Source organism: Quercus robur, chromosome 3 (assembly GCF_932294415.1).
Source record: "Quercus robur chromosome 3, dhQueRobu3.1, whole genome shotgun sequence".
Classification (NCBI taxonomy): domain Eukaryota; kingdom Viridiplantae; phylum Streptophyta; class Magnoliopsida; order Fagales; family Fagaceae; genus Quercus; species Quercus robur.
The window spans coordinates 58,127,844-58,152,353 of record NC_065536.1 but is presented as its reverse complement, the minus strand read 5'-3'; the positions used below and the strand labels follow the sequence as shown (position 1 = coordinate 58,152,353).

At 31.8% G+C, this 24,510-nt stretch overlaps 2 protein-coding genes across 2 annotated transcripts; one reads left to right on the top strand and one right to left on the bottom strand.

Moving 5' to 3' along the window:
* The first annotated feature begins 11,709 nt into the window (after positions 1 to 11,709).
* On the top strand, positions 11,710 to 12,667 carry LOC126718566 (MLP-like protein 423). The gene is made up of 2 exons (XM_050420845.1): positions 11,710 to 11,988; positions 12,313 to 12,667. The coding sequence occupies exons 1-2, from the start codon at positions 11,802 to 11,804 to the stop codon at positions 12,585 to 12,587; spliced, it is 462 nt and encodes a 153-aa protein (XP_050276802.1). The 5' UTR covers positions 11,710 to 11,801; the 3' UTR covers positions 12,588 to 12,667.
* A 7,546-nt stretch (positions 12,668 to 20,213) lies between these two features.
* LOC126719845 (WAT1-related protein At1g70260) lies at positions 20,214 to 24,177 on the bottom strand. Its single transcript, XM_050422356.1, is given in 10 exon segments — positions 20,214 to 20,369; positions 20,452 to 20,812; positions 21,441 to 21,592; positions 21,686 to 21,748; positions 21,750 to 21,858; positions 22,446 to 22,694; positions 22,736 to 22,757; positions 22,800 to 22,875; positions 22,878 to 22,914; positions 23,780 to 24,177. Coding segments are annotated over 9 exon segments (1,065 nt in total). The 5' UTR covers positions 23,986 to 24,177; the 3' UTR covers positions 20,214 to 20,369; positions 20,452 to 20,661.
* Between the last annotated feature and the right edge of the window lie 333 nt (positions 24,178 to 24,510).

Sequence of the window (24,510 nt, the reverse complement as noted above, 5' to 3'; positions counted from 1 at the left end):
TTTATTTTTTAATGAAGGAATATAAGGAAGTTGGCGTTAAAACCCCAAAAGAATTGGGCTTTCTCCGTTTTCCACAGCTTTTTCTTTTGTTGTCCCTTACTTTCACAAAAGCAACGCGACGAATAAGTACACTAAAAAATGTTTATTGTAATCTGTTTTTTTTTTTGTTTTTTTTTTGTTTTTTTTTTTTTTTAAATTTTTATAGAAAGAAACTGATGAATTTTATTAATAAAATTCAACTAAATCCAATTGTAAAATCGAACCAATATGAGATGAGACATCTTCCATCCATATTTGAAAATCTGGTATGCATAATGCATTTTTAGCTAGACTATGAGCAACTTCATTGTCGTTTCTCTTACTGTGAGAATACAACAATCTTTCTCTACAAACTTGTGAAAACCTAATACAATGAAATAAACTTGCAAAACATTCAACATCACGACTAAGTAAACCAAAGGATTCCAAAGACTGCGAATCTGCATTCAAAGCGTTCATTGCAATCTCTAAAACTCCTTCTGGGGTGGCATCTTCCAAACTCAGATCAGCATCAAATTGTAAAGCCTTCGATATAGCCAAAGTTTCAAGCTCTATGACAGTTAGGGGGAGAGGGATGATTCCGACCATGTGTGCCAAGCCTTTTTCTTGGCATTCTCGGATGATCACTCTAATCCCTACCCTATCTTCCTCTTGAAACATTGTATCAATATAATTTGTGCCCGAACCCTCCACAATTACATCAATAGTCGATCTCCAAAACAACACTAATCCACCTCCCATATCCAAAACAACATCCACAGAGTTTTGTTCCTAAAAAATTGCATCATCAGAGTTCACCTTCAGGATCGGCCATGGAGGAGGTTTCCAAATGGCACGGTGTGGAGGCTAATTGGACTGATCTGGTTCATTACCCTTCATTGTTGTTGTTGCGCTTTTTTCCTTGTCTGGAATATTGACCATATTAAACACTTATCGTTGGGATTGCTGGGAATTAGAGTTAATAGGAGCAATAATTGGTGAGCTGTCATCATTCCCCGCATTTAACTCCGTATCAATGCCCTTAGGATAGCTTAAAATCCCATTAATTGCGAGAGATAATGGCAGCGAAGATTCTTGGCTATTGATTGGCGATTCTGGCACAGCCGTTTGTGGAAGAGTATAATTCTCATTCAATGATAATCCCGAGTTTTTGGGAAGAGTAAATCTCGAACATGAGCTGGAATTGGAATTAAATGCAGCCGTTTCCTTCTGTTTGTCTACTTCAGCCATTTGCTCATTGTTTGTAACCGGTTCGTCATTAATACCCTTTTCCTCTTCAATGCAAACCCTAGTTGTCATCTTCTCCATCTCAGCACTCAGTGGATTGGCAACTTCTAGTGAACCACCTTCAGTCTCCGCCGCCTGCCTCAATGTCTGACTCTTATTTTCTTCTCTAACAAACGCCAACTCATGGAATTTCATAGACTCATCAAACTTTTGTATGAGGGCAAGGTGTTTGTTGATGCTCCATGGCTGGTTTTCAATGATCCTTTCCACGTTTCTGATTTTGAAACCATTCTTTAATCTCCACAAATGCTTGAGTGTTCGGATCACAACTTCCATGACTAGGTAACGTGAAATAAGGAATGTGGCCACAATGATGTATTCCTTAAGTTGCTTATCTCGTGGAAGAGTAAAACCAGTGTCCTCCTTCTCATAAAGAGTTAAATTGCTCCAATTCTTAGTGAGATCTTCCATAGGTAAGAGAGGTTGATGGACTCCAAATTATGAAGGAGAGTTGAAAAGACCAAAAAAGTTCCTGTGTTTCCCTATACCCGCAAAAAAACCAACCAACAAACTTGAGAGGCACACTTGGTGACTCAAGAGAAGACAAAAACAAACAAACAAAACAAACTCTCCTTCAAAGAAGGGACAAACAACTTCTACTGCCTAAGAGAAGAGGGAGACTAGAAAAAAGTCTTAGCGACAGAATCCATCATTAGTTGTATTGTTGGTCAAACAAGATTGGTGATAAAACCACCCTGTCTATCTAGTTGGTCATCATTGATGAAGGGAAAGTGGATGAAATGGGTTATTCAAAGGAAGCCCAATTAAAGTTCCAAACCCGTGGATCCCAGACTCAAGCCCAAATCTTACGTCTTAAAACCCAATCCCACAACCCATTCACTATCTAACCCAAAACACTTTTTTGTATTTTTTTGTTTTTGTTTTTTTTTTTTAAAGAGTAACCCAAAACACTTTATTGGTTTTGAAAATTAATTTTTTTTATAGTTTTCATGAACCATATATCATATAACTAATTCTTGAAATATGAATGGAGAATGAGCTAAGCAAAGGAAAATGTTGAGAACCGATAACATTGGCTATTTGGAAAGAACTTTCGTACAACAGAAGTTAAGCTTTGATTTTAGGACACTTCTTCAGTGGTAATTAGGAATGCTGGACACTTGAAAACGAGTTTGCAAACCTTTGTTGATTCTTTAATGGCAAGTGCCTTTGTTAACCTTCTAGAAGGTGCAGAGTTGTCAACCAATTGTGTTTGTTCCCATCAATTTTATACTAAACTACTAAGTGAATCTTTTCATAATTCTTTCACCAGAATGATTCATATTCCATGGTGCCTAAAACAAAATTTACATCTAAAATGCTAAACTACTATATTTTCACAAAGACACATATCTACTGGAGCCTTTGTCTGAAAATTCAGCTTTTACCAATTGCGAGACCCATTTTTACTTTATTCTAAAGGTAGAATTAGAGACTAGAATGCAGTTGGTTCTCGTTAAGAATCATTCTTTAGATTCCTTTGCGATTCTATATAAATTTTGTTTCTAGATATTTGTTTTGATTTGCTTTCATCTTACTTCATTTTAGGAGAGGGATCTGTGTGAGGGTCCTGTCACCTATGCCTTGCCTAATATGTGTTTTAAAAGCTAGACCTGACTGGCTCGTTCAACAGGTTGAATAAAAAACTGGATCTAGAATTGGACTGGTTAAAATTGAAAAAACTGGCAAAAAACCAGTCAATATTGAAAAAATAAAAATCAGTCAAGAACCAGGTTAAACCGAAAACCAGCTTCTTTTTTTATTTATTGACCGATCTAGGTTTTTAAACTATATGCGGTTGATAATATTATTGTGGAAGAAAAATGTGAACTTATTGATGAAAGTGACACAGTCCTACCAATCAAAGGATAGATGTAAAGTTGATGCATATTATGGGCCTAATTTTTATTTGTAAAAGAATCTCTCTAGATGGCCCACCTTTGCATTTATTTAATTGCAAATCCACCCAATTGTTGATTTCTATAGAAATAAGTCTTTTTAAACAAAGGATCAGGTTGATCATGTTGAGTTAGGTCACTTCAATTGGACCTGAAAAAATTATGCCTCTCTCTTATTTTTTGTTCATCCTAGATTCTTTTTTTTCGTTTTTCTTTTTTCTTTTTTTTTCAGTAATTTTTTGTTTGCTCTTTTAGATCAGCTCATAGGGCTTATATTCTATTTTCCTTGCTTTTTAATGTCTATCTTCCATGCAAAATTTGGTTATTTGGTTAGAGCTCCTCCCTTATATTTCTAATGGGTCTTGAGATTTGTCTTTGTGGTAGTCTTGTGAGGCTTCTTATATTCTGGTTTTTTTTTTCCTTGTTGTTTTTTTTTTCAACTGAAAACATGCGGCATCTGATTATTGAGGCTTTGGTCACAAGGAATTTGATGGAAAGTTTTTTTTATTTTTTATTTTTTGGTAAATTCTAATGGACACATTGGTATATTATTGGCCACGTCGAGGATGAATATGATCATGTATTAGATACTTACAAAACGAAGGCTAATTAATGTGATGATGTATTGGTGGATATTACGACATTTTGTAAAATTCATTGTTATTGGAAATTTGAAGTCCTTTACTCCCTTGGAAATATCAATTCCAAATTTCTGATATCTTTTTAGGGTTTTTGTAGATGTCTTATAAATAAGACAAGTTAAACACCTCACTTTAGTCATTTAAAACGTTGTAAACGAATATTGTTGATACGAGTATTAAAAGAGAGTAATATGAAAACCTTGGCACAATACATTTGGTTTGAGACAAAATATACTTATGTTAAATGAATATGAATAGTATTTGTAGGATTTGTAAATGAATATTGTTGATACAAGTATTAAAAGTTCAAAATTACATTGGAACAATATATTTGGTTTGAGATGAAATATATTTACATTAATATAAACATATGGTAATGAATAATACTTGTAAGGTTGTAAATGAATATTATTGATAGAAGTATTAAAATTTAAAAGTTCAAAATCAGTTAATTTAATTTTCTTTTGAACATAAGTTGAACTCAAACTCATCACAGATTTGAATTACATAAACAAATTTTGATCCAAAAACAACTTTCATTTTTTGAATCCATTGTTAAAGAACTTAAAAATGAAAAGAAAAAAGAAAGGTGTCTCCTCGCTTTAAGGGTTTTAAAAGAAAGATGATCAAAGTTGCTATATATCTAAAAATAAAAAAATAAAAGAGCTCTAAAATAAATAAATATTATTATTTGTATTAAAAATAGAAATTAAAAAAATTATAATTCATAATTCATAATCAAATGATTCAAATTCTTGCATTTGCCGAAGATCTCAAAGACCCACATCATAGGAAGGAACAACCCGAAGATCTGCAACAAAGAGAAGAAGAATGAAATGTAAGAGAACCAATTATAGGAAAAAAATGGCTTAAGACCCACATCATAGAAAGGAACAACTCAAAGATCCGCAACAGAGAGAAGAATAATGAAATGTAAGAGAACCAATAATAGAAAATAAAAAAAAAATGGCTTGAAAATATAATCGTTTGCCTCATGAGTCATGATGTTCAAAAGAATACATTAAAAATTCATAAATATGTCTTCAAAAGAATATATATTTTACAGATTTGGAAGAAAAAAAAAGGGATAAAATACATTAAAAAATTAGAAAATATATTTTACTTAAGTGCTATTGGAAATAGATTCGCATGGTCTTTGAAGTATGAGCCGAATGGCCGAAGTCCATGTCTCTTCTACTGTTCTACATTTTAATTCTAAAAGGACAAAATTTGGTAACAATAACTTAAGTGTACTATTTAACTTGTTAAAAGTCTTGTAGCTGAATTGACATCTCCCTATATACAAAGTGTTTGAGAGTCTAGGGGGGAAAGGGTTCAAACTGTGGGGTTAGCAGCGTGTTGTAATTATTTCTCAAAAAAAAAAAATGTACTATTTCACTTAATATCTTTTTATTGAATGTAAATTTTGACTAATTAATAGGTATCTCATCAATAATATGTTTAAATTTCAAGTTTTTGCAATATAAATTTATATAAAAAATAAGTTTATGGTTCGAATAATAAATAACATCCTATTGGCATTAAATTTGAAATATATGTTAAAAATATAAATGACATGTAATCTAACAGTTAGATATTCAAAGTTATGTTAAATTTTTTTTTTTTTTTTTAAATGGAAGTTGCTATAACCAAATTTATAAACTTTTTCTAGTGAATAAAATACTGTGGGGCTAGAGAACTTATGACCCGGCCCATTTTTCACTAGAGCCTAGGACCCGTGCCAAGGAGAGTAGTTGCTGAGGATAAGTGGTGAAAGACCAAATAGTCTAGAGACGCAGCCGAGGATGACTCTATCCTCGGCATCCCAAGACTTCAAAGGGAAGAGCAACATCTCGTCGAAGGTTGCCTCCAAAATGCTCCCAAAAGAAGAGGCGAGTAGAATGGGACCTATATGGGGGTACGGAGTGGGGGTGGTTCAAGGTAAATACGTCACCTCCGCATTGAAGGCGCTCACAAACGTCCTAGCCATATTAAGGAGAAAAGACGCCTGAATAGTGTGGCTTCGGTTAGTGCAACTAACAAAAAGCAAGGGGAGGCGGCTAATGGGACAGGTATTTGAATAGGTACTTGCCTGATAAACAGGTGGAGGGTCAGGATCAACCAAGAAGGGCTATATAATGTGAAGACTTATGCACCAAAAAAGGGGGCTTCTAGACCATGGAGTCCTAAAAAAGGGAGAATAATAAGGACATGAAGCTCCTTGGACGAGGTCTAAAGACCGGAGCCACTCATGACGTACCGGAATAGATTATTATTAAACACGTCAGGTTCATCCTTGTGCAAATCGCTATGGAAACCTTGATTAACTACCATCCGGTGACCAAGGCCTAGCCTTTCAAGCACACGCTCTACAAATTATATTGTTTGGGCCCCTAACGCGCGAACCCAATATCATTTTGGGGTCGTTACAAATTGAGTCCTTACAAATATTATTTTGGCCTAAAAATTTCACCACTATTAGAGAATTAGCATCCGTAGATGCAAAAAAAGTGTCATACATCTTTAAAACCTATTTTATTTGTTTTACTATCCCATTTTATAACTCACCCAACATCTCAGTTTCTATTTTACATACAACTTATTAAAATAATATAAACAAATTAATTCTCTCTCTTCCCTCTTTTCCTCTCTTCCTCTATCACTCCATTAAAATATTAATTTTTATTTTTGTAACCCATGAACAGTAGGGTTGTTTATATACAACCTTACTGTTCACAGATGCTAAAAAAATTTATATACCTATGTGTAAGGTGATAGGCTAGTATGAGAATGTTGTGAAATTATTGTGTAAAAAGAATAATAAAAATAAAAATTAAACAAGAGATAAAAAAATTTGGTTATCTATTTTTTTCTACCATTTCTCATGTTACATAGAGGGGCGCTAAAACAAGGATCATGATATTCTCCCCGTTGCTCAGTGCATGTATATACAACTAATGATTTTTTTTCCCATAAAAAAAAAAAAAAAAAAAAAAAAAAAAAAAAAAAAAAAACTAATGATTTTTATTTTTTTTCCTTTTCTCGATCAACTTTTCCTCCATCTCATTTTCATTTACATCACCTTTTCGAATAGTTCTGACAAAGAGTATTTAGAATTCTTTGACAAAGCTTATTTTGGGTAAATTAATTTTAGGACAAAGTTTAGCTTTAAATGTATAATTCAAAATTATAATTGTTGAATTACATGCTCTATATGTTCTTAATATGTATGTTAAATTTTATGCCAATAAGATATTATTCACTATTCAATCATTAAGCTTTTTTTTTTTTTTTTTTTTATGTATAATTTATACTACAAAAACTTGAAATCTAGACATTTAATTGATGATATAGCTATTGATTTTTATTTTACAAAAATTTTGCAATCATGAAAGATATTGTTAAATTACCGATTGTACCAAAAGTTTAAGCTATTAAGAAATGGTGAACTTAATCACTTAACCATAAGTCTAACATTCCCCCTTACTTGTGGGCCTAAACTTCCCTTTAATAAGTGGGAACCCAACAAGTGGGAATTTAACATTTTAAATAGGAGGTAGAGTAAAGCAAGGGATCGAGTTCAGGATCTCCTGCTTTGATACCATGTTAAATTACTGATTGTCTCAAAAGTTTAAACTGTTAAGAAATAGTGAATTTAATCACTTAACTATAAGTCTAACACTCTCCCCCACTTGTGGGCCTAACCTTCCCCTTAATAAGTGCGGACCCAACAAGTGGGAATTTAACATTTTAAATGGAAGATAAAGTAAAGCCAGGGATCAAGTTCAGGATCTCCTGCTCTGATACCATGTTAAATTACCGATTGTTCCAAAAGTTTAAACTGTTAAGAAATGGTGAATTTAATCACTTAACCATAAGTCTAACAAATATAAGAAGAAAATGTTATCCAGTGATTGATTTTACAAAATTCATATCCAATAAAAGGATATTGAATGCAGTTGTATTTAATCACTAGTTATAGTTAAGTTTGTAGCTAAATTTTGTCTTTAATTTTATGGGTTTGTTTAATGAGAAATGCTATGTTTACAACATTTTCACAATAAATCCTAAGTGGTAGGTTGTTATTAGTTGTTATGGGTGGGGCAAAAAAAGTAATTTAAGTTGTAGATTCAAATTAGAACTAATAACAACTTACCGCTTATGATTTGTTGTGAAAATGTTATTGACGTAGCACTCCTTTTGTTAATATGTGATGGTTTTTTATTTATTTATTTATTTTATAGGAAACTGAAATTTCATTCAACTAGAAAAAGAAATTACATCCCGAAGAAGAGTTTGTTCTATAAAATGAGAACTCTCTTCAATCCAAACAGAAAAATTATCAATGCCAAAAGCATTTTTTTGCTAACAAATGAACAGTCTATTACCTTGTCTTCTAACATGGAAAAATTCAATATGTCAAAACTCGTGGCTGGAAGATAAAATACCATAGACAATTGGACCAATAGATGAAGGAGGCGAGGATTGTTCACAACTTCACATAAAGCATGTGAGATAATCAAAGAATCACCCTCCAAAATAAATTCAGCAACCCCAACATCTCTAGCATAGGAGATACCAACCACAAAAGCTTTCGCCTCAGCCCCAACAGCATCCATTGGAGCTTTGATCTTCTTAATAAGCTGTACAATGTAAGCGTTGAAAAACAAAGAACTTTAAATAAGTTGTACTTAAATTACTAAACTAGCTACTAATGATTAAACTAACAAACGTCAGTGAGTAAAACAAAAGGAAGTACTAAATTTGATTTGTTGTTATGCTGAATAATTTGATGTTACGGTTTCTCTAAACATAGCCCACCCAGTCAGCCATTCGGTAATCAGCAGGTCTAGTTGTTGGTATACAATCACTATGGGTAAATACTAAATTTAACCATAATATACCAAATATGAGATGTGAATTTTAGTACGAATGAAAATCGTTTCGATAGAGTGATATTTCAGTAGTAATGAAATCTTTTGCTATATCATGTACTTGGTTTTAACTTCACCTCCCTTCTCTTTTTCTATTTTACCTTAAAAAAAAAAAAAAAAATCGTTAGCATAGGACTTTAGTACTGGAAATTTGCTTGATTACTGGGCCTGACATATACCGTAATAAAAGCCTAGTATGTGAAAAATATGGGCCTGGGTTATTATGGTCCACAAAATCAATACAAAGGTGCGTTTACACCCCAAAGAGTAGAAGATTTGCCCAACTCCATTTAGGCCTTTGAAACAAGGATGGGCCTCAGCAAAATGCTAGAAGAAGATGACACACTCAAAAAATAGGTAAGAGGAATGCTACATTTCCAATAATTTCACAATAAATTTTAAGTGATAAATTGTTATTAATTAATAAATAAAATACAACTTAACTCAACTCAACTCAAATTTTTTTTTTTTTTTAAAGTCAATTCAATTAAGATATACTAATAACTAATAGGGGTAATTTATAAGAAAAAATATAAATAAAATGTCGGTGAGTTTTGTGTGTGTGTGAGAATAATTTGATAGTTATAAAAGAGAGATGTAATTTGAATCTTGGACATCTTTTTTGAAAACACCAAAAAGTATTAAGTGAGCTACAAAGCTCTTGGCAAATGTTAGAGTTCTATATGTAGCTCATCTATAAAAAAAACATTGAAGCTTGAATCTCCCTTTCCTCACAATAACTACATTGGAGTTCCCACATTGGCAAAGGATTTTTATATGTAGGGGAATAACGGTACAATAAGAATGAAAAGAACAAGTTTACCATATAGGAGAACCTTATTTGAATCTGCCCTAGGTTTTTACCTCCCAATACAAAAAGATCACAGAAGAAAGATGCCATCTAGCTAAAAATAAATCATCATCATTTGTGCATATGGAGAGAAAAATGGCTGTAACAAACTACTTTCCATCTTGCAGATTTCTTAGGAGTGAATAGATAAATAATAAATATTAGTAATATTTTTACATAGAAATATATAGTAAATTTTCTCTGTGATCAAACTTAGTGGTTGTATTTAGTTTGTCGTCTCCAACTCCACAAACTCCATTTTCCAAAATCGGTGAGGGTGGCTCTGTCGTTTTTCTCATTAAATTTGCCCATTGACTTCAGCACCATATGTTCTCTGCTTAACTGATTCAGCGGTTCAGCATTTAAATGGTTACATCTAATGACAATGAGTTCAATGAGGGCGACTTGATGCATTTGAGGGCCTTAGGCGAAAACTAAATTGAGGCTTTTTATATATTTAAATATGTCTTTTAGAAAAAATCAAATATTACTTAAACTTTATTCTTTTGTTATAGATGCAAAATTACTTAAACTCTATTCTTTTTATTTATTAATAACTAATATTTAGGTTTAATCAATAGTATTGTAATGAAAGAAATAATTCTATTGATTAAAATTTAGGGGCTTTTTTCTACTATTGGCCTTAGGCGACCGCCTCGTTCACCTATACTATTGAGCCACCTTTGGAGTTCAATTTGTTCATTCCATCTCTTTCTACAAAAGTGAACCCAATATTTGCATCCACAGCTCCTCTTTTCATCAACTTAGAGAGCAGAAAAAAATATAGTCATAGGTTTTATTTTATTTTTGATTTTTTAAGCACAAAAGGAACTAAACTTTATCATGAGAATTTATGTATTTGGGGAGCCTATGGGCTATAAGGATGTTTAGGACCTTAGGTAGGTATTATGTACTTGGTGAGTCTATTTGGTGGCCCTGGCTAATTTTAGTATAATTTATACTTCTCATTTTCTACATGCCATTACATTTTAATCTATCACAAGAGGACAATTTCATTTACAATGCAATTTCAGTCAAGTAATGGTAACCCTCATATGCCAAATCTATTTGGTAAACGTATAACGTGAAGAAAAAATTGAGACCTTAAAAAAATTTAATACCAAAATTTTTAGGAATGATAGGTAGGAAGGTTTTTCAGATCAAATCAAGAATCATAAGATTTTAATTTTCATAAAAAAAAATGGTAATAATGATGTGTTCAAGACTTATGATAAAATATTCTATAATAAAAAATAAGAACAGTATTTTACAATAAATAAAATAAATTTCATTTTTTGAATACATCAGGAAGCTTGAAAGTGTGAGGATTTGAATTCTGAATGTTTTCGTTAGAAAAAACAGGTGATAGTGCTAAATTGTTGGCTAAATCAAATAAATTTTAAAGACATAGAAGTATATTTCATAAATGATAAGTTTTAGGTTGCAGAAAACATTAATCAATGGAGAGAGAGAAGATTAATGACTGATTTAATGGATGTTGACAATTAGAGTTAAATAGAAAATTCTAATATGTAAAGCTAAGTATTTATCTAGGATAAATGGTGGATTTTTACAAAATGTCTTATAAAAGTTTTTTTTTTTTTAATTGAACTCAAATGCCCAAACGAACACCATAAAATATAAATATGTCAAAATTTAAGATTTGTTGGGATCAAAGCTATAATTTAAATTTATATCCTATCACAATCATACTAACTAAAGAATTTAGTGCCATCCAGATTGTTTAACAGCTGCTTCTTCTTTTTAATTTTTGGGGGGCAAAGTTAAACTTCAATACATTACTGAATTTGATTTTGATTGTATGGGTCCATAGTTATTGCAAGGCCGGTCGGCCCCCACCATCCATTACCAACTCACTGAATGCCTTTAAATTATTGGGCCCCTTTTGCTTGTGAGCCATGTGGTCTTTCTAATTTTCATGATATATTTCAATACTAGTGACTACTCCCAAGTAAAGTGGCAGTTGAACTTGTTAATGTTGAATTTAAGGCCATTGTCTGAAAAACCAAAGCTCCACTACTACTATATATACACCCCTAAGCTAGTCTCAAATTTGCATCACTACAACATACATACAAAGTTCTCTCTCTCTTTGAATTTTCATTTTGATTCTTCTTCTATTACATAAAAAATGGCTTCCACTGGTAAGATGGATGTAGAAATTGAGGTGAAGTCTCATGCAGACAAGTTCTTTGAAGCCCTTAGGGACTCTGTCAATGTCCTCCCTAAGGCCTTCCCTAATGATTACAAGAGCATTGAAGTTCTTGAAGGTGATGGGAAGTCCACTGGTTCTGTTCGCCTCATACATTATGGGGAAGGTAATTTTGGTCACTCTTTTGTTTAAAGGTTCAATCTAAGATATATATGATCTGCATATTCACATCAATATGCAACTTAAGTCAATTAATCTAAAAACTTAAGTCTATGATTTTTGGCACGTGTCATTTTAATTTTTTTTTCTATGTTGGACATCTATTTACACTTCATATATCCAATAAGTAATGTAAGAGGGTGTTTAGCAAGCCTATTAAAAAAAAAAAAAATTATTTTCTTATTTTTTACGGTACTTTTCAGCAAATAAGTAAATCAACGAAATTCATCTAAAAAATTGTTCTCTCTTTTGTCTTTTATTTTTTTTTCAGGTTCTCCTCTTGTGAAAGTATCGAAGGAGAAGGTGGACATAATGGATGAAGCAAACAAGACATTTGTGTATTGTGTGATTGATGGGGATCTGCTGAAATTCTACAAGAATTTCAAGAGCAACATTTCCGTAATTCCAAAGGGAGCTGGGAGCCTTGTGAAGTGGTCCTGTGAGTTTGAAAAGGCTAGCGAAGAGATTCCAGACCCACACCTCATTAAGGACTTTGCTGCCAAGAACTTCAAGGAGCTGGATGACTATGTTCTTAAGGCATATTAGAGGGCACTCCCATTTCCATTTGGAATGTTTCTGGTGAAGTGAAGAAATTATCAATAAACAATAAAACTGTGTTTGGAGTACTGCACTCTTTTCAGTTCTTAGTAGTTGTTCCTTTGGGGTACATGTTCCTTTCTTCGTTACGTAATGTAATGGATGATGATTGATGACGTTCTTAACTTCTTATTTTCCTCCTGTTGGTCTCCTCTATTTTTACTTATATATTTTGTTAGAAGTATTTGGTTAATTGATTAATTTTATTATATCTTAATATATAGCTTAAACTTTTAAGACAATCGATAATTAAATATGGTATCAGAATAAGAGATCTTAAGTTCGATCATTGTCTTTTCTACTCTACCTCCCATTTAAATTCTCACGTATTGAGTCTCCCCTATTAAAATGTGGTTAAATGATCAAATTTATCATATCTTAATAGGTTAAACTTTTAGGATAATCGGTAATTTAACACATTTAAAATATTAAAAATGATTGAAATACAAATTAATTTGGTAAACATGGGATATAGGAGATTGCATTACCAACAAATTTTAATTTCTTTTATCTAGTGTGGTTAGTTATGTCCTATTTTATCGAAACAAAACTATCAGAAAAAGTTTACCTTTAACCCACTGAGTGGCGATTGATACAACCATACATGTATATTTTTAGCCACATTACTCATTTAATAAGTCATGTAACTTGTTTAAATAATACACATTGATAATTTTATAAACCATCACATAATGAGTTAGAGCTTAGAAGAGATTCTTCCAAGCCGGTTTGGAAGAAAAATTTGCCCTATTTTATTTAACATTCCTGAGTGGTAAATAAGCTTGTTGTCCTTGCTCAACTTAAGTTCAAATACAATTATGCTGTGAGATGATGTCAACTTTATGGAATCAATCAGATAATTACCTTTATCAAATAGAAATTATTTCGTTCTCTCATTGGTCTTTCTAATTAATATAAGTAAATCATTGTGGGTTACAATGATTACGTGAATTTCCTAAAATTAAAATTTGTTAAATAATAACACTTTTTATTGGTTCGGTGTATTGAATAATTTCTCCTCCTCTTCAAAGATGCTGTGGAAACAAAAAAAAATTAAATTCCAGTTGGAAAAAGAAATCATCAGAAGTTATGCACAGTAATATTTCCAATTGGAAACGAAAATTTTAAATTCCTTGTTTTGATCTTTTGCAATTAAATATAAATAAAGTCTCATTTGATTTGATTTTATTTTTTTTTAATATCTGAGATAGAAATCATATTCTAACATATTCTAAGTGTATGCGTGTGAAATTCTCTCTTAAATACTTCAATTTCGGTTCTTCTTCCTCATACCTCACAAAAACTTATATTTGTGGAATAATCATTATGCTGAAAGTACCCCCATTTGATCATTTTGGCAAACAAATATAGTGGGCATAAATAAATTTATTATTGTTCTCAATCACTTAACTAATAAACCTAGCATAAGGCTCCTTATATCGGAAAAAGGATACTAATTAAAGAGGATCAAAACACAAGCAGACTCCACATTTAGAACTGGGGGATGAAGCTAATTGATCAGCATGGCTCATTACATTCAATTCCTGGGACCCTCCTCCAGTGGCTATCATTCGAAACCAACCTTCGCACCAAATGCATTGAAAATTATGCATTGGTTGTACTCGTAACAATACATAAAATCCCGTGACTTTGTCTTAATGAAAAAAATCAGATCTGCACCAAAACTGTCGGTATTTTAATTAATCACATAGCATTACCATCATACAAATAAGAAGTGCAAGACAAACAATCAAATATGCAATAATCATACATTTACAAAGGTGGATATATTAGGTAACCTACCAATCTAGATCCTGAGAAGCGGAAAATTATCTAATGAAATGGTCTCATGAGACACCAACTAGCTAGAAGCCGCAACATGTGTTCCAAACACTTCCTGCTTCGTTCATTGAAGTACTCACGGCAGGAAGGACGTATCCTATATGTTCAATTACATATCCAAAGTTAAAATTAGATAATTAATTTGAATTAAAATTTGATAAACTGCACTTTGGTCTATTAAATTTTGGATAAATTAGATTTTGTTCCTTCAAAATTAAAAAGTTATAATTCAGTCATTTAAATCTAAAAAAATGAAAATTTTCATCCGTTCATCAATTTTTCTTTTCCCATTTCGTAGTTTCAATTTATTTCTTATTTGCATTTTTTGGTATCAAAAATATGAGGTCAGTTCAATTTTAGTCTCATAAATATATATGAGGCTGATTCAATCTTGATTCTTTAAATATGTGATTGGTTCCATTTTGGTCCCTTGGATATCTGAGTGTTTTAGCATATGTTAGTTATGTAAAATAAAAAAATAAAAAAAGATGAAGAGACAAATTGTTCCCTTTTTAAAATTTGAGAGCCCAAAACCGAATTAAATTTAAGAGACCAAAACCAAACTTATCACAAATTTCAAAGACTAAAAGTGTATGTCACCTAAAATATAAAATAATAGTCCAATGAGGTTTTTTATTTATTTTTTTAAAGCTAGCATAGACGTTCTTGTTTCAAACCTCATCAACTAACTTCTAGTAAAAATTAAAAGACAAAATAATCAAGCCTCTTGAGTTTTAACTCAATAACTACTTCCACAGTTCCACCTCTCACTCCATGGTGGAGAGGGTAGATAAGTTTCATGAGGCCTATCTCATACTTTTTGTTTTTGTCCCATGGCATTGGGAGAGAGCAACTTTGAAATTGAGAATTGCAGTTCTCTTAAGAACTTTCTATAACCTCTGCAGTTGCACACACGCATAAAAAAATAAAAAATAATAAGAGAAGAAATAAAATTGCAAAGCTTTTTCTTTCTTTCTTTTTTTTTCTTTTTTTTTGACGAAAAAATAAAATTGCAAAGCTAGATGCCTTTGGGGTTGAGAAAATTTGGGAAATGAGAAGTGGAGGGGGGTTGTTGAGCTGATATGAATTCTGTAAATAAATAGGATCCCATCTCACATCTTTTTTACAGTAACAAAATATATATATATATATATATATATTTATTTATATTTATATATTTTATCACCATAGCGGTTGGCTGATGCCTACGGCCTACCATAGTTTCAAGTCTCAATACTAATGACTAGTAGTCGTTATTGGTTGGTAAACCATATGTGTCTTTCACTTTTTCCTTATTTATTTTTGCTAAGAATGTCTCTCCTTAGTTATTGGCTGGATTATTATACTAAATAAATCATCTAAATATTCATTATTAAATGACACACATGTCGGGCTGCACTTTTATGGTAAAAAAATTAAGAAAACAGCAAAGTAGTCAATATTTTACCGGTACCGGCCGTACCAGCCAGTATGTACCATATTGGTATGTATACTGGTATCGAAATATCAACGTTTCATACCGGTTTAAATACCGGCCGTATCGGCCATGTACCAGCCAATTTCGGGCAATACCGGTCGGTATAAAAAAAAAGTTTTTATTTTTTTTTAAGTTTTGTAATTTTTGAATTTTTGTTAGGATTGAATGGTAACTTATTTGCATTAACTTAGTAGTATTATTTGTTTTCTTAGTATGCAATGGTAACTTTTAAACTTTCTATTTTTTATATTGTTTTTTTTTTTTTTTCTTTAATTGGTACTAAAGTCTAAAACCATAAATAATTAGTTCTAAATAGAGGAAATGTTTTATGGTAAACTTTTATATTTATTATAATATATATATACACACACATACATACATACATATATATATATATATATATATTTTTTTTTTTTTTATATAAATATAAAAAATAGTGGTAAACCTGAAACGGTACACCGGTATTGACCGGTATCCGAAATATATCGTACTGCTAGCTAAACTGATACAATCTTCGGTACGATATTGACTCCCTTGGAAAATAGTGAAAGTCTTACCCAGCAAAGTTCAGAGAGAATTTCAAGTAATGTTTGGTATTAAGTGGCCTATTCTTCATTTTCAATAGGATAACTTGAAGAAGTTATAGTGGGGTTGGATTGGAATTTAGATCTTTCTAAGAAAATATTGCTCACCTAACGTGGGGGTAATTAAGAGAGAGAGAGAGATGAAAAAACATTTTCAGATTTTTCTTGAATGTTTAAGTTTTAATTTTGCCAGTTATAGAAAGTGAGGAGCTGGGACCTAATGAGATAAAAGTCTAGATGTAATTGCAAAATGGTTGGCCAAATTATTTGTTGAGATTGATCACCAGTAGACGTGGCAAAACGGGCGGGTTGGATCAATTGGGTTGGCGGGTCAAACGGATCACGGGTCAAAATGGGTCATTTTTAAACGGGTCAATCAGGTTGCGGGTCGGGTCGGGTTGACCTTTTTTTTTTTTTTTTTTTTTTTTTTTTCAATTACAAAAACAAATCAATGACAACCTGTTTAGAGAGAATAAATAAAATCAGTTAAGCAAATGAATTGCACTTAATGCCACTTGTTAATATCCTTCAAATTCTAATAGTTTTGACCTTTGAGCATGACAAAAATTATTTATAGTCATAAATTCATGATGGAAAAAGTCTTCAATGTTAATAACTCACTGTTAAAATGCATATAATTACAAGTTTACAACTTCGAAAAGAGATAGATTTTAAAACAAACAAAACAAGTGAACCAGCAAAGTAGCAAGTTATTGGTCTTCTTAGTGCACATATTCCTGTTGCATTTAAAATAATAGTAAAGTTAGATTACTTAGAAAAATAAACTAAAAAAAATGATTTAAAAATAAACATAAAAAAAGTGTGGAATGTCGAATGTGTGAAGACTGAAGAAGGGCAGAGACTGTGAAAATGGAGTTGCAAGAGAACTTAGAGAAGTAGAGGAACTCAACTAAACTTTCAGGTTTCACTTTTCAGGCTTGTTTGTATAATTGATTGTATTGTGCATTTTGTGCTTTGGCTTTGGACAATGGAGTGAACCGAGTGAGTGATGGACATGGACTACAGCTAGCAAGCATTGACCATTGAATGAGATTTTTTTTTTTTTAATGGTTGTGAGTCGGCCAAGTTGGCCCCTGTGTAGTGAAAGTAGACTAGTGTTGTGATGTCTTGTCTACTGTCAAGGACAGTGCTCTTCTTATTGGTTATGATAAACATAATATATTATTACTAGTTTTGGTACTTTGTGCTTTATGCACATGGTATCAGAATGTAATTAAAAAAAAATTAGCTAAATTTTTTTAACGGGTCGGGTCACGGGTTATTCGGCTCGGGTTGATCCGAAAAAAATCGGATCGGGTCACGTGTCAAAAAATCAGATTCAAGTTAGATATTTTTCGGATCGGGTCAGAAAATTCTGACCCATATTACCATATCTAATCACCAGCTTTGGCCTTTGGAAGTCTAATTGAAGTGTGCCTTGCGTGTGTTTCTCTTATACTACTTGTTTTACAAATGGTGAAAGATTAAGTCATGTATTGGCTTTTAATAAGTCTAGACTCTAGGCATATATTTAATTTCCGTACCAACTAATGTGTTAAGTTGTGATTGGTGCATAATAAAAATAATATTAATGGTGAATTCACGTGAAAATAATATTACTCCTAGAAATTGACAACTCAACAAGGCGTGAAATTAGATGTGTTTATAAGATACTTGGTATGCTTTTGTCTTTTTGGAAATTTATTGTATATAGACAGGATAACAAGCTTTGGAGGGTTTTTTTTTTTTTCCACAGGTGATTATATTAACTAAAATAGTTTCAAATAAGGTACAAACCAAACCAAGTGCAAAATATTTGAATTGTTCTTAACATAGGGATTCCCTAATTATCCCAGTGATAACATTGAGACAAAAAAAATTTTGGGACAATTGTCGTGGTCTCGTAGAGCACCTGCCATTGTCTTCCCAGGAGCTTCCCACAATCATACACAAGATTCAAAATCAGCCATGGAAGGTTTATCAGCTTTGTTAATCATAAAGTAGCTAATAAAGAATTTGTTTCTACTTTCTACTACTAGTTTCCAATAATCTCTATCCCTAGTTTGTTTTAAACCATTTATGATAGTCCATTGAGTTGAGGGCCTTATGGGTTTAGAGTGTAGAGTGGAGCGCATCTAGCAAAATAAAACGGTACTATATATGGGTATTTTGGGAATTTGCACCAAGTAGAATTATTATATATATTTTTCTTTTTTTGAAGAGAAGTAGAATTATTATATATATAAATACTATTGTAAATTTATAATCCTAATTTTCTTATATAGTAGGTTATTAGCAGCTCATTCTCGTGAACGTATGCATACTGTCAAATCACATGAATTCTCTAGGTTGATTTCTCTCCTCCAACAAACGTAATTTTGATGTTATATTGCTAGTATCAAAGAAGCCTCTATTTAGGTCCCAAGCTTCTAAGTCGCATTTAGGACCAGTCCTAGGCCTAGGCCATTTAGGCCCCCAAATATGGGGGCAATAAGGTGTTTATCTTTTCTTTCTTTTTTGTGAGTTATGTGTACATGTTTTTTTCCACTCCTAAGAATGCCTAAAATATTAGAGTTATGCTAGTATATTAAAAGTTTTATTACATAAGTCTTATTAATTGACATGTCACCAATCACAAAAAGTTATTTAATACTCATTTGTTCTTTTTGTTAAAGTGTTACTACATTATCACACCAGTTTTTAAGCTTTTAGCAATTAAATTTGTAATAGTTTTAGCATTTTCTCATAAAAAAAAAATGAATTAATAGAAATACAACCCAATCACTATTAAGTGAATAAAAAATGCTAAAGCTAATACATATTTTACGACAAAAAACTTACAAATTGATGTGATAGGAATATAATTTATGTCACTTAAAGAATCTAATGAGTGAATGTTTAAATAATTTTTTTTTTATTGGTGACATGCTTTGTAAAATCTATATAGTAAATATCGCTAGCTCACTTTGAGTGAATTAATCATATTAATAAGTAAGAATTAATAATAGATTTGAAATAAAAAATATTATAATATAAAAAATAAACTAAATATTATTTATATTTAAATAATATTTAAATATAAAAATACTACTTTTAAGCCTTTTAGGCCTCAAACTATCTTGGGCTTACCCTGATCTTAATATCTTCCGTTTGAAAGCGATACAAACTGGCCATAAAAGATATTCTAATCGTTTAAAGATTTTAGTCCATATTGTTGCACTTGGGCTCCTCCCCTGCCTTGTTGGTTTTCACTGAGAAGATGTATGGGCGGGCCAATTCCCCTTAGTCTCATTTCAAATTTATTTTAATTCAAAAAAATGTAGTAGGTAAGGTATTCCATTATTAAATAAAAAATATATATATATATTCTTTTTAGCACATAAGGACTTAAATATTTTCCTCTTGTGGGAAAAATTTATAATTGGGATAATGTTTTTATAGCAAAAATCTTTACAACCTTTTAGTTTCAAACTAAACATTAATAAATTTAATAAAAACATAACTTAATTTTTTCATGGTGTGTCACAACAAGTCATTTCGATAGTTGTGAAAAAAAATTGTGCACTTTATCCTAATTTGTCAAGAAATGTAGAGAATATGCGCAAGAAATGTAGAGAATACGCGCTAGGCCATGGAGGCAAGGACTCAGCAAAACATAAGAAAACCAGACCCTTGGAAAAAACTGTTCCAACATTCAGGCTCATACCACCAAGTGCAAATATATACAACAGAACCAAACCAATTTCCCTAATATTATCATTTGATTCGTAAGACTTGCTTGTTTCCTCAGTATCATTGCAAAGCTTGATAAATCTGTACTCTTCAGCCCTGTGGCAACAAGAAAGGATTACGTTTAGCACAGTCAAAATCTCTTTAGTCATAATTAAAGCAGCATAATTGAGAGTTGCACCTGATATCAATGGTGTGCAATTGAAGCCCTCAAAGAAAACCGAGTGTGGCATTATGTTATCGTGTAACTCATGGCCTGTGAAGGAATTCCATGCACCAAGCTATAAAACTAGTATTTTTAATTTTTTATGAAAGATCGGACTGCAATTACTCAAAGATTGTATCTTAGGATTCATTTTTCTCATTGAGCTTTTTGGTTGTCACAATATTTCTAGACTTGCATCTCTTCTTGCAAGAGAGGGACCCTCTTTTCTATGAAATCCGCACTCTGAACACCATGATCTTCATGTTCTTCCTCTTCTCTAATTTGTCCCCACATCACAGTATAATATCCGATTCCAATTATAATTGCTCCCATCACACTGCATAGAATAACCCAACATTTAAGATTGAACAAATTGAAGAGACATGGGAGAACTTAAATAGGTATATAATTTTATGCAAGTTTTTTTTTTTTTTTGGTTGGTGTTTTTGGGTCACAAGATCAGTGTGGGACTATGCGCTTGGATTAACTTATTTGCTTAAAGTGGATAAGAATATAATTATACCTCAACAAAATAAAATTTTAAAAAATTGAACATAAGCTAATAAACTTATACGTTCCACCAAGAAGAAAGCCAACCCAAATGCATTAATTTCTTCTTCTTCTTTTTTTCATTTCATATCTTTCTTTCTCTTTTGTCACACAAAATCCAGGCAATCCATAAAGAATAACATCATTGACATGCATATAAAAATCCAATCAGCTTCTCATAATTAAGGTAATTTAATACCTAAGATTTTACCCAAAATTAAGGGAATCGAAAGTCAGGCCCATGATAAGGACATAAAATAGAGGCCATTATGCCCCTATTATAGGCTATTGAAAAAGTGAGATTACAAACGAGTATGACAAAATCCTAGTACCTAACGAAATACCATTCACGTATAATACTAACTTATGAAAATGTGAAAATGATTATGAAAATGTGAAAAAGGGGTTTTGTCTACCTTCCATAATGAAGACTATTTGCAAAGAAGCTAATACCAAAAATGGTTGCAAAAACAATCCCAATTGGCTTGAACACTGGCACATAAAAAGGGCCCTTTATTTGCATGCACCATATATGGACACGAGTACGGACTACACCCCCAAAGACTGCCTACAAGCACAGTACGTATAGTCGGTTAAGTCCAAGTAATTTTGAATTTGTGATAGAACAATTGAGCAAGCTAAAGTTTTTTCGTTTCCTTACTGTTAAAACTATGAGAAGGAGCTCCATGTTAATCTTTAATTTCCAAGCACTTAGATTTTTTTTTTTCTACAATTAAAGTGAATACTGTACACTGGATTGTCCCCATTAAGCTATAGAAAGAGACCGCCTTCATCACTTCTAGTTCTGGATATTGTTTCACGGTTCCCAGTTGAGCAAATCAAATTACAATGTTGGTTTGAGAGTTCAAAAGGAAAAAAGAAGGAACTCTGTAATGAAATCGACAAACTAGCACTTGATCCCTAAAGTTTAAACAATGTTAAGTGGGAGATAGAGTAGAAACAATGATCAAACTGTGGTTTACTTTTACCACAATAAACCACCCAATTTTTTTTTTTTTTGTTTTTTAACTTTTTTAAGAAAGAGCCAAAAAAAGAAGGAATTCTTTAATGAATTTGAAAAACTAACACTAGATCCCAAAAATTTAAGAAATGTTAAATAGGTCGTGTCTATTTGGGAACAACTTATTTAACTTTTTGTTAAAAATGTGCTAAAGTATACTTATATTTTGAAAAAGTAAAATTTTAAGAAGCTGTATATAAAATCTTAAAAGTAAAAAACTGGCTTATAATTTGTTCCCAAACAATGACTAAATTGTGGTATACCCTAATACCATAATAAATCACCCAAAAAAAAATTAAATCTTTTTAAGAAAAAGAGTGAATATAATCATTTAACTATTATTTCAAGCATAAAAAATAAAAAAAAATTAAAAATTAACGGTTCAAAAAGTTGTACCTGAATAATGTTCCATGTTGAAACAGACAAGGAAGTAGCAGCAAGCAAGATGCCACCAAGAACCCAGTGTTCTGGGGTTGAAGAGAAGATGAAAAGTTGCTCTTTGAATTGAAGAACGTATGGAGAAGAAACAGATGTTTTAAGCATTTCTGTGCCTTTATAAAGTTCCACCATTATGGCTCCCATGATTGATATCAAGTTGCCTACTACTTTAGCTTGGAAGCTTGAGCTTCTCTACTCTAATTTTGTCCTCCTAAAATAGTAAACACTTTGAAGTTAAATTATGGCCCAAGCCCAATAAAGTTTTTCAGTTCAACTATGAATTTGAGAGTAAACAGAGGTGAAGTTTAGGGAAAACCTATGAGAGAGAGCATGAACGAAAAAGCAGGGATCAAAAGGCCCATTGCACATACTAGAATTGGAGAACTGTAACTTTTAGGCCGAGGAATGCAAAGTTCTGAGCTACAGTTATCCTACAAAAACATCAACCAGAAATAATGGAAATTTCTTTTATTGTCTAATATTAAACCATCAAATTGAGGCTTTGTAGTTTGTATGATGAACATCATTAAAAGTTGGGACCAAGCCTGATAGTCCAAAGACTCCAAAGTCCAAACAGCAACAATTTTTTTCTTTTTGGAAATTAAACAGTAAAACTTAAGCCCACTGAGGATTATTATTATTATTATTATTATTATTATTATTGTTGTTGTTGTTGTCGTTGTTGTTACTTCACCTTAATATAAGGTAAGCCTTCTTCAAAAAGTTTAACAATATATTTCTGAGATGAAAAATTGTAATTATTTCAAAATTACAACATCAATTTTTTATGAATTCAAATGTTGACATCAACTTTTATTATTCACCATCACAACATGTTATCTTAACCATATATTGTTAAAAAAATTATATTACTAGCAAGATTATATTTGTTAATAAAAAATTTACTAGTTAAGTTAACAATTATTTTGAAACCGTTTATAATTTTTTTTAATCTCCAAATTTATTATATAATATATGTTAAGTTGTTAACAAAACAAAAAAAAAAAAAAAAAATGATTCTTTGTCTTTTTTTAAAAATAAAATAAAAAAGGGGTTTGCAAGTATGGCCACTGCTCCTGCATCACTTAAACTCCTGCATTGCGTTATAACATAGGACCATTTGGGCACTAATAGACTTGTCATTACTCGAATTTACAACTCTCAAACTCACAGGTCACATTGATTTTCCGTCTGTGGTCACATTAACTTTCCACTGGTAGGACACCACCCTGTCCTAAAATGATTCTTTAGGCTTATGTCAAGAATAAGAAGATAATAAAGAATAGAGAACAAAACCTGTCCCAGCAGTGAAATATGAAGGAATAAGGGAAGAGGAGGAGGATGGAAGCAATAGCATTGGTATAGACAACAAATACGATAGGGCTCATCCCATTTGTCATGGCTGTTTTAGACAAAATTGTCAATCCTATGGCGCAACCTTCCATAGTAACCATCGCTATGAAAGGCACTACTTCCTCAAGTAGTACAGCCCTCACCCACATCTTGGAATGGCTCTCTCTGTCTCTGTCTCTGTCTCTCTCTCACACATATTTATGGAGACTTCTATAATGTGGGGATAGGGAGAGAGACCTATGGGTGAGGGGTTGATTAGCCCTTCACAAAGTGGTGAAGCTACTTTTGTTGGGAAAAAGCTACTCGGATGTCTCAACCTTTAAAGCATGGGAGGGAAGGTGACGTGGAATAGGTGTTGTTAATCCAAAAAAAAAAAAAAAAAAGGTTTTACTTTGAGAAAAACTTGGGCACATGTTCAAGTTTCGTTTGTCCCTTTGTCTAATTATTTATTTTTTTAAATCTTATTATTATTTGCTTAAGTATTTTTTATTTTACGTAAACAATAAAATTTTAACCAATGATGTTCGCTCCATAATGTCAAGATACTAATTAGTTTTTAATATAGATAGAATTTGAACCCAAAATCTTTTATTTGATAACAAGAAATTTTATCAGTTAACTAAATAGAACTTAAAAATAAAACAACCCCAATGGCCCATAAGTTGCAAATGAAA

Excerpts from the sequence above, each read along its gene's own strand:
- LOC126718566 (XM_050420845.1), top strand. The coding sequence starts at position 11,802 with ATGGCTTCCACTGGTAAGATGGATGTAGAAATTGAGGTGAAGTCTCAT. Across the intron at positions 11,989-12,312 it reads CCTCATACATTATGGGGAAG|GTTCTCCTCTTGTGAAAGTA; the intron begins GTAATTTTGGTC and ends TTTTTTTTTCAG.